Source organism: Brachypodium distachyon, chromosome 1, assembly GCF_000005505.3.
Source record: "Brachypodium distachyon strain Bd21 chromosome 1, Brachypodium_distachyon_v3.0, whole genome shotgun sequence".
In the NCBI taxonomy this organism is placed as follows: domain Eukaryota; kingdom Viridiplantae; phylum Streptophyta; class Magnoliopsida; order Poales; family Poaceae; genus Brachypodium; species Brachypodium distachyon.
Window position 1 is genome coordinate 44,320,987 of NC_016131.3, and position 10,253 is coordinate 44,331,239.

Below are 10,253 nucleotides of genomic sequence, written 5' to 3' on the forward strand. Positions count from 1 at the left end.
TTCTGGTCTTTTTTTTTTAATTTGCTTGTGCTTCTTGAGAGCATTTCTTTTCTACTGCGTAGTTCATTTGTCCTTTGTTTTTCTAGTTGAATGAAGTTTTACAACACAAAAGTAGTGTAAACCGTTAAATACGATATGGAAGTGCTTGGTTATCTGATAGCATCTATTTGTGCAAAATGCTGGACAAACAGAATATTGAGAGAATCCTGGCCAACAACAACAGTGCTAGTCTAGTAGACTGTGTACCTTGAGTCCATCTACCTCAGCTTCGTTTGTCAGCAATAAGTAGAAGCAACTCGTAAGTCCTGAATAAAGAACATAGCAGGAAAAGAAATAACTCCAAGAGAGCACTGCATTGAGAAGGAACAGTAATTCTAACGTAATTTAGTTCGAGTTAGCAATAACAAGGATGCCGAGTTGAAAGAGTCATCAGACTGTACAAAGAATATATGAGAATTCAGGACAACTACAAATATTTTCTTTGTTATTTTCTTTCCTGAACTCTTGAAAGCTGAATCTGAACTTACAAATCAGAAAACGAGGCTTGATATAAGCTAGGCAAGAGAACCGAGTTACTACGAATTGCCTAGCATTAAAGCCAAAATCTGGCGTCTGCACAGTTGAAAAAGAAAGCATTGCAACTTGAGAAATACTCCATCCTTTTCTAAATTCTAGTCGTGGTTTTAGTTCAAATTGATTACACAGACGAAGATGAATAAAGAACACCCCTTTCCACTTTAGCAGGCAACAATGTAGATAGTTTGTGAATAATCCACCATTTCAGCTAAAAGCCAGCTTAATTACGGTTTTCAGCTATGTCCATTTCTTCAAACAGATACCTACATAGTGTCCATAAAGATAACTTTGTAAAGCTACAGTACCGAATTCTAGATGCTGAATCACTAAGGTCGTGCCATCGAAGAAATACACAAAATGGTTGGTATTCTTTCTTTGACAACTTTGTCAGGAAATGGAGATTAATGACAAGAGGTTTTTTCCTATCAAAACTGTGCACAATATTGCAGATGAGCAAATTATTAATCTTGTAGACAAAAGAATGGGTACCAAACATAACCATGGTGTAGAGTGCAGGATGGGGCGCCCCACATCTGGAGATGGAACGACAAGTCCCGGAGCACTCCCAAAATCTGAACATGGTGAAAAATGGAAGTGCCAACAAATCATTTCTTCAGCAATGTTGAGGAAAATATAGTCTACATGAGACCTCTTCCAACAGGTTTCTGAGTTCCAAAACCTCCTCCGAATTGCGCTTCTAACCAGCAAGCGAGATATATCGAGAGGAGCGACTAATCGGGGATGCCGGCCAGCAGCTTGCCTCCGTCCAGCACCTGCCCCAATCAAAGCCGCATGGCCGGACCCTGGAGGCACTGTTGAGTCGCCAATTCCGCCAAGATTTGTGTGGGATTAGTGGAGAACATCAAACAGAGATGAGACTTAGAGATATCAACAAATCCATGGTATCAAACGTGATGGGAGTGTGCACTGAGACATAGATGTCAGTGTCGTTCATCTCCCAGCACGGTGCAGCTCTTGAGGCTGCCTGAAGCGTAGAGGCTTCCCCGTCTGACACGTGCGAGACCCTGCTTCCGCCATGGCTAGCGGCGTGGCGGACTGCGACATGGCCGCGGAAGTCGTCAGAGGCGAGCTATTCTGGGCACGCCCACGCCCATGCCGCCGGGGAAGAAGTTATGGTTCGACGCTGCCACCGCCTCGTCCGACCCGAATACGTCAAACCCAGCCAAATTGCGATCGTGCGCCGCTGCTCCCGTCGTGCGCCTCCTCGGGCTAACCCACGCCGCCGTGGTTCTGTCGTCGACTCCCGCCAGTGCCCGCACCGTGCTTGGCTCCGCCGCGCACGCCCGCTCCCGCATTTGAGGGGCCATGCTCGCCGAAGGAGGTGGCGGCGGCGGAGGCACCCCTCGATGTGAATCACGGCACCCATCGAGGTGTGGAGTGGGAGAGGAGGCCGAGCCTCCATGACGTCTCGGCGGTGGGCGCACGAAGAATGCGGATCGGGAGAGGGACAGAGGGGCGGCGGCGAGGTGTGGAGGAGGGAGAGTCGGAGAGGGCCGCCGCCGTTGTGGGGAGGGGCATAGGGCTGGCGGCTCGTTGAGGAGGAGGGTTGGGTGGCGGCGGTGGCTCGGTGAGGAGGAGGGATTGGATCGGGTGCGAGGTTTTTTTTTCTTTCTTCGGAGGCAGGGAAGAGAGGCACAGACGTTGGCGGTGGCAGGGATTATAATTTGTGTGAATTTGACTTACGAGGGACTAACGTAACTGTGAATTAAAGAATAGTAAAGATGTGTACGCGCGCCGCGCGAGGCTGTATCATTCGAAGCGAAAATTATTTGTTGATGAATTTATCGCACAACATAATTTTTTTGGAATTTTTATTAGGGAAAAAAAGAATGATGTGTCACACGGAATATTTGCTTATGAATCTAATCGGTTTAATCCGTAGCGTAAGCATTAGTTGAGGGTGGATAGTCCGACATGAAATTATTCAGGAAAAAAATAAAGTTCCTGGAAGGATGGATAGTCCAAGAGGGAATTATTAACCACGTGGTAGTTTACAGCAGCGAGGCCCCCTTTTCTCTCGATAGTTCCTGGACTGAGCAAACTTGGGCCGGAGCCCGTAGAAAGAGTTGGCCCGTTTACGTCCTGATGGCCCGTATGCTTCCCTCTGTGCTCCAAGCCGTCGGATCGAATGAAAATAAGGGAGCCCGAACCCTAACTCCCTCATTCCCTTCCCTTGTCCAGCATACATGGCGGGGCGAGCATCTCTGTCCAGCATCCATGGTGGCGCGGGGGCTGCGCTCGCCGGAGCAGCGTGTTGGGACTCTGTCCTGCGCGCTGCTACGTCGAGCGTGGCGGTCGACGCCTCGACTTCATGCGCGTCCATTTGCATGGGTGGTGCAATGGCGGGGACCGACACTGGAGTTCATGATCAGGCGGCGCGCACGGCGTGAGGCCATGCTCTTTGTCGTCTGAAGTGCGGCGCCCGCCGTGTAAGTTTCAAAATTCCTTCTTTACGGTTCATCAAGATTCTGGATTTTTAGGGTTCCTCAAAATTGGGGATTTTTTTCAGGGTTTCGAAGTTGACTCCCCTCCTTCTATCTTGCTGCCATGAGACATTATGGCCCATTATACCCACGACGTTGAATAGACTTCATCACCGAATTCACGAAAGAAACTAAACAAAAATGTGGGTAAAACTTACGTTTCGGAAATGCTTATTTAGTTCTAACAAAGCATGTCCAATATCTGGAGAAACCACCTCGTCCCCATGTCTCTCAGAAGGCACGTCCATGAGAACGATCCAACCAAGCAAACAACAACAAAAGAACGAAACCTGGCAGACCGCAAATCAGGAATCAAAGATAAAAAAAACAAAAAAATGGTACACACACAAGAGAAAACGAAAAGAAAAAACATCAGCGAAAACCAAATGCGAAAAAGCAGACAACAAAATAAAAATCAAAAAAGAAAAAGATAAACGCAACAACGACGGAATGAACAAACCAAAAAGTAGAGACAAAAACCAACAGAACAAACCACGCAACAGCACCCGAAGCAGAACTCCACGGCAGCACCAACCCCACCTTAACGAAAGCGAGCAAACGAAAAGCAGGCGCACGGAAAACCACGACCAACAGCCACATCGCAGAGCCAAGAGCCAGAAGTAACGCTCGAATTTATAGTAAGGAGAAGAATTCTCCAGAACACAGTCCAACGACACGTCATAGGGACACCCGTCGGACTACATGTAACACTTCTCAACCACTCTCGCTGACGGTGGACCATATCAACCGACCACAATAAAAATAAATCGCGAAACCATAAAGGCCTTCGTTGAGCAACCAGGAGCTGAATAACTCTTCGGTTTTAAGTTTGTAGAGTTATTAGATAAACCTAGCACATGGCATTTAATACCGGCGTCCAAATAGTAGTGTTCAACCAAAATCGGTGCAGTTTTTTTTTGTAAAAGCTGGATCCGAATGCAGAGGATTTTATTCATTAGTTGTGAACTTAGCACATATTACAACAGGACCCTCTAAAGACAGAGAATTATAGACAAGTCCCTGGAAAATGTAGAAAGGACCCAGAAACAAAAAGAAGAAATGCAATCGGATCCTCAGCATCCTCTCGGAATCCACCTCGCCGTCACCGGGGACGAAACCACTTGGGGCGACGAGGCTGCCATAGTTGGAGACTATGACGACCAATCGGACACTGAACTGCCTCCCATAAGGCCTCTTGACCAGGAGGAAAGAAGATGGCCGCCCTTCGGCCTGAAGATACGGCGGCAAGGGAGAAGCCGACGGCCGTACGCCGTCGCTCCACCATGGTTGTGCTCGACCTCGACACATCAGCTCCTGTCCGCCGCTTTCACCTCTTCGGAGGACCACCTCCATGGTGGCTACAACTTCAAGGGAAAGCCACTGGATCTCCTACAACACCAGGAAACAAACGAGCTTATTCTTGGAGCTGCCGACGTCGATCTCCGCAAGGACTGCCCTACAGTCCCTACGAGCTTCTCCGCCGCCAAACGCCGACCACTGTCGCTCGAACACGGCAGCCGCGCTCCCTAACGGCATAGCGCCACACCCCGGCAGAAGCCGAAACCCTCTAAAGGTACCTTAACTACGGTGGAGCTCCGAGCACCTCCTTCATCTTCTTCCCCACCGGCTCTGCCGGCAGCAAGAAGCTGGATTCGGGCCGGGCTCCAAGGATTTTCCTGGAGGCTACTGTAGAACAGAGAGAAGGGAGGAGAAGGGGAAAGAAAGTTCGTCCCAGTCTTGTGACAACATAGAAGGCACATGAGTAATTGGCTAGCACAACTGTTAGAGCTAGAATTGATCAAAATATCACCTATGATAGTAGATCATTTTCGTAGCACAAAGTTAATTTGACTTCTCTCTTTAAAACAATACTGAAACAAATGGGCTGTATTGAGACATTGATCATGAAATTGAGGGAATATTGTTCTCCAGCTCGATAAGCTGAGCACCTAACGGCTAGGAACTCAAAAGAAGCGGCAGTTGAAGTCGTCCTGGGCCTTGGGCCGAATTGTCCGGGGCCGCGGGGAGGTTAGCACGCACGGGGCCCACGGCGATCTGGGTCTTGCTCATCCCCTCTATATACAAGGGAAACAGGCGTCCGCGCCGAGCGCTTCGTTCTTGGCCTCCTCCGCCCCCGACTGGCACCAGCACCACCAGTAACGCCGCCGCCGCTCTCTCGCCTACGCGCCGCCAACCATCTCCGTCGAGGTGAGAGCACGGTCCTCCTCCGCCATCGCGCTTCCGCGATTGCTGCTCCATTTCCTGCTTTAATTAGTTACTTTGGTCTCTCTCTTCGCGCGTGCAGATGGGCTCCTCCGGCGACGGCCCCCTCGCCAGCTTCTATCTCGACCCGGACCACGTATTCGCGTTCGTCATCAGCTACCGGCCGCGCGACCTCTTCAGGTACTTGGACTCCATCCCCGGAGCATCCCTGGACCCGCAATGCCGCTTGATCAGCTTCGCGGGGAAGGCGCTCCTGGCGCCTCGGCTGGGGTGAGGTTCTTGGTGCCATCAAGCTTTAATCGGTTCGGATCTTGCAGTGATTCTTGCGTCCCTTCCTCTGACTCTTGCGATGGTTCTTCTATTGCTTTCTCCAGGGGCTAATTGGTCCCGTTCTTGCTCTGATTCTTGCGATGGTTCTTTTTCACCTGACTCCTAGGGCTAATTTGGTCATGTTCTTGCTCTAATTCTTGCAATGTTTTTTCTTTTCTTTCAGATGCTCCGAGAAATCCTGGACCCTGTATTGGGCGAAATACGCGTGGGCTCACGCGGCAAGTAGCAGGTTGGTACTTGAAATTTCTCGGAGACTCCAGAAATACGCGTCGACTCACGCCCGCAATCTGTTTGCTGTTTTTACTCTGACAAATGGGCGTACAGTCTGATTGATCTTAAGTAATCAGGCTTCTACGGTTATGTGCTCAAATACTTGGTTAATTCCTTCTGGTCTCCTGTGCAGATTTTGTTTAGTATGGCCGTGGTGCACAGAATTGTTGCTATTGGAATGAGTTGTTACGTGCTTACTTTTTTTGGCGGTTGGAACAGATGGTCTGGTTTAGAGTTATGCTGCCAAGAATACAACTGCTACTGGAACGAGTCATTCTGTCAATTTTGTCAAATGTTGATTGTTTTCGTAAAAGATTTGGTTCAGTGTCTCAGGAGAGCACCTTTTTATCTAATTCTTTTCCTGGTTGGTCTTATGCTGGCAAAAGTTGCTAGGCACCGCCACATTGGAAAATCATATTTGTTAAGTGAAAGAAATTGAAGTATCCAGGCCTTGATCCTCATTGCCTAGCTTTTCTAGAGGGTTAACAGACCGAAGACCCAATCCACACCTTTGTTTATCGGCAAGGTTGGACTTAGCAGCAATGATTGGTTCTTTGAATGGTTATGGACAATGAAGAACTAGGAGAATTGCTTTTAGAAAACACAAAGAAAAAGGGACAGGCACAAAAATCTGCTGGCCTAGCAGTACCCTTGGTATTGTTTTTCTAAACCAACTTATGTGCAGTATTACTTGTTTTCTCCTGAAGGATTTATAATTATGCTAACTTAACATCCATAGTGTTACTGACTTTCAGTTTAATATCATCACATTCTACTCTGTCTCAGGATTCTGTTTTTGTCTGCCACAATTATCATTTCAACTTGATGACAAGCATCGTCGAGACAAACCCTTAACAATTATTTGTTTCCATTGTGCCATTTGGTAGAAATGTATAAGGTAGTTACAGCCTGATAATAGAAAAGCTGTACGATGCAGGAGCGAAGACGGCCATCCCTGGCACATTATCATTTCCTATTTTACAAAAATAATGCAGTTTGCATTTATTTTTTCTTCACTGTTATGCATGCTATTTCAATTAGCCAATATGTCATTATGTGAGTTCATCTCTGCATCTGCCCATAATTATTTTCCTTTTTATTGTTTTTGCAGGCTTTGTACGCCTCAGATGGCTGGTAATCTATTCGATTTTTCTTCAGATCCAGGTTTAAAACTCTAGCAGATCCTTCTCTTTGAATGTTATTGAGCACGCTTTTGAATGTTATGACTGTAGATGTAAGTTTTTGCCTATGCTTATTGCCATTTTTCTCAGGGTAATTTATGTGCACTGTTATATCGTATATCTTTCCTTTATCCTACTCCCTCCGATCCATAGAAGTTAGGACAAAGTTGTACTAAACCTGAGACACTTATTATGGATCGGAGGGAGTACTATACTGTATGCATTGTGAATGTATGACTATCTGATCAAGATGATTTTCACGAGGATTATATTTTTGTACTACCATGCTTATCCAAGATTAGGCACCTGATGTGAACATCGCAATATTTTCCATTTCATTATTTGTTGAACTCCTATCAAGTATTACCCAAAAAGGCTTTCTGCAATAAAAATGAACATTTGCGAATCGAAACCAAAGTCAGCAACTTACCATAGCTTGCTTAGTTCACCAAGTATTCTGCAGTCAATATACACTTATGGTAGATAGAAATATAGATGACGAATTAACATGCTGACCTACTTGAAATATCCTTTTTGCCGATTATGTCACACAAACAACATCGTAAGATGTGCTTCCAGATCCATGATCTATACCATTTCTGAACAACATCATCCGAGGTTTGAGGTGAAATGAACCTAGCAGTAATGGTACTGCTAAGCTCTATGTTTTGCTTCTGTATGAACTGTGTCTTGCCACTGACATTCATATCATACACGTGCAGTGCTTAGAGATGCTGCAATGCTTAATCAGTTATCTGCTTCTAGCTCAAGCACTCCTGCTGCAACGTTTCCTCCACAACAGGAAAATTTTAATGGTGGTTAGTAGATGCTGCCTTGCTTGCTCAAAACAAATTCACTCAAGTATGTATTTCACTAATCATCATGTTCTGTGTGTAGTGGTCAATTTTCCTACCATGCGTGTCGGAACGCTTAATCGAACATCTGCTTTTAACATGGGAGCTCGCGCTTCAGAATTTGTTCCATGGGGGACTGATTCTACTCTTGGTTAGTAACATTGCCTGTTTGCTTACCCCAACTATGTTACTTGAACCTGTTTATTAGTTTGTGATGGTACTCTTGCTTGACTTGCAAATTCACGACAATAAAAAATCTCTCATTGACTTGTAAGCTTTGCCTGTTAAAGTAAAATTAGTGCAACAACTTGCACATACCATGTTACCACCAAAATACTGTATTCAACTTTATGATTTTAATACGCATGTCTATATTCTCCAATTCAGACAGGTACAATCTTTAGATATGATAATCTACGTATGTTTAGAGAACTCTACTTTATTTTCTGGTTGAATATGAATGATCAAGCCACAGAGACCCTAGTGATATTTTGCAGCAACCCATTTTAGTTGGGCTGACTTGGAAATTGTGAGTAGAAATGTAGAAGAAGAAAAATTTCACAAATTTAAAAGGAATTCAATTAATACTTTTACACCCAAGGGAACCCAGTGAAAGTTTTTTCTAGTTTCATTAAAAAACAGATATGTTTGTAGTCTAGATCTGGACAAATATAAGATGGTACTGCAGATGTCCACCTCTGCTGCATCTCTTCTCATTTGTATATCAGAGTGTAAAAACCCAACTTTTCATGAAAAATGTATGAAGTTCTATCGCATCGAAAGAGTCTTGAGCAACCGATTGCATGTTTCTGTTGTTTCTGTTGCAGTACTCTGGTGCAAAAATATTTCAAGAAGATGAAACCAATTTGTGTATGCTTTGTCTAACATTTTATTTTATGGGTCTTGATGCTTGTCCAGCACTGGCATTTGCAAAACTATCTCTGGGCCAACTGGGATCTGAGCAACTAGCCCCCATGGAGTTCATGCAGAATCCTGTACAGAACAACTATGGTATACCTGCAGTTGGAGTACCATCTCTGCGCCAACCTGGATTAGCGCCACATAGGCTGTTGCAGAACGGAGAAGGTTAGGATTTCTTGAGCTCTTGTCATTTGTAGTTTGAAAGCTAGATGTGTATGAACCTTTGTCATAATGCAGTGCTGCCCACAGTAGATATCGAAGGAAAGAAACCTGCATCAGTACTCCAGCAAACACTGCGGGTCCATGTCGCTTGTTTGATTTCAGACGATGGCACCACAGGTGCTGCAGGGTTATTGATTAAGAAGGGCACATCGAAATTCGTCTGTGCATCATATTTCCTTGTGGGGGGCAGCATGGAGCCAGCTCTTTTCGCCACTGCGTGTTGTGAAGGGATCAAAATTGCCCAGGCCTATCAACCAGCTCTTATTGTGCTGGAGTCCCATCTATTCTATCTGCTTGACGTGCTACACGCTAATGCTCCATGCTCAGAGATGGAAGAATTGACAGAATTACTGGATCCCTCACGTTGCACAATGGAGGCCATTACTGAAGGATGCAATGGTGCTGCTCGTCGGTTGGCCACGCATTGTTTACAGACAGGGGCGACTGAGATATTCTTCTATGCTCCTCCTGATTGGCTTGTCCTTACTTAGCTGGTTGCTGAGATCAGTCATGTTAGTTACTCTGGCATAGAATGAGTCGCAGGCTAGTCAGTACGAAGTAAGCATTCTACATGTAAATGGAGGTTTCACAGTAGAGTTTGGGTACAGAGAACTGTGAGCTTTCATCAAGTGTACATAAGGTGAAGTAGCATTCTTTCAGTATCCCTCATGCTACTTTTGCTATGACTCGCATACCTACTATTCTCAATGAATTGTGTACCTAGTCCTCAGTCTGTGATGTAAACTTGTCTAAAACCAGACACTGATTCATATATGAATATAAAGGATTTTAGATTTTTAGTTTCAGTTCATAGGCAAACTTCATGTCTGCTGGTTTTCTTGTACTTTTGTTTTGCCTAAGCGCGTGATATTACAGACTTGCCATTTTGCGAATGAGCCCTTGGCATAATGGTTAAGGGAACAACTCTAGTAGCATTCCTCAGATCTTTAGTTCGACTCCCCGTGTGAGCGAATTTTAGGCTGCATGTCGAGTTTTTTATAGACTTACAGTTTTGCACTCGAATATATGATACAATACATAAATTGTTTTCTCTTTGTTAAAGTGATTTTACCTTTTACCCTTATTTGTGCCGACGTGTCAGATATTATCGGACTTAAAACTCTCTTACCTCCCAGTTATGCATTATTCCACATTTACCACCTCATTTACCT

At 45.2% G+C, this 10,253-nt stretch overlaps 1 protein-coding gene across 6 annotated transcripts; it reads left to right on the forward strand.

The window, feature by feature from the left end:
• Positions 1–5,186: 5,186 nt before the first annotated feature.
• LOC100822700 lies at positions 5,187–9,887 on the forward strand. Of its 6 annotated transcripts, none has more exons than XM_010229555.3 (8): positions 5,187–5,288; positions 5,386–5,573; positions 5,797–5,862; positions 7,015–7,067; positions 7,807–7,902; positions 7,982–8,089; positions 8,857–9,024; positions 9,097–9,887. In XM_010229555.3, the coding sequence occupies exons 2-8, from the start codon at positions 5,386–5,388 to the stop codon at positions 9,570–9,572; spliced, it is 1,155 nt and encodes a 384-aa protein (XP_010227857.1). In that variant the 5' UTR covers positions 5,187–5,288; the 3' UTR covers positions 9,573–9,887. The 6 variants fall into 6 exon arrangements, with proteins under 6 accessions (XP_010227857.1, XP_010227858.1, XP_014756347.1 ...); XM_010229556.3 differs by having other exon boundaries at positions 9,109–9,887; XM_014900861.2 differs by having other exon boundaries at positions 9,112–9,887.
• Positions 9,888–10,253: the final 366 nt, after the last annotated feature.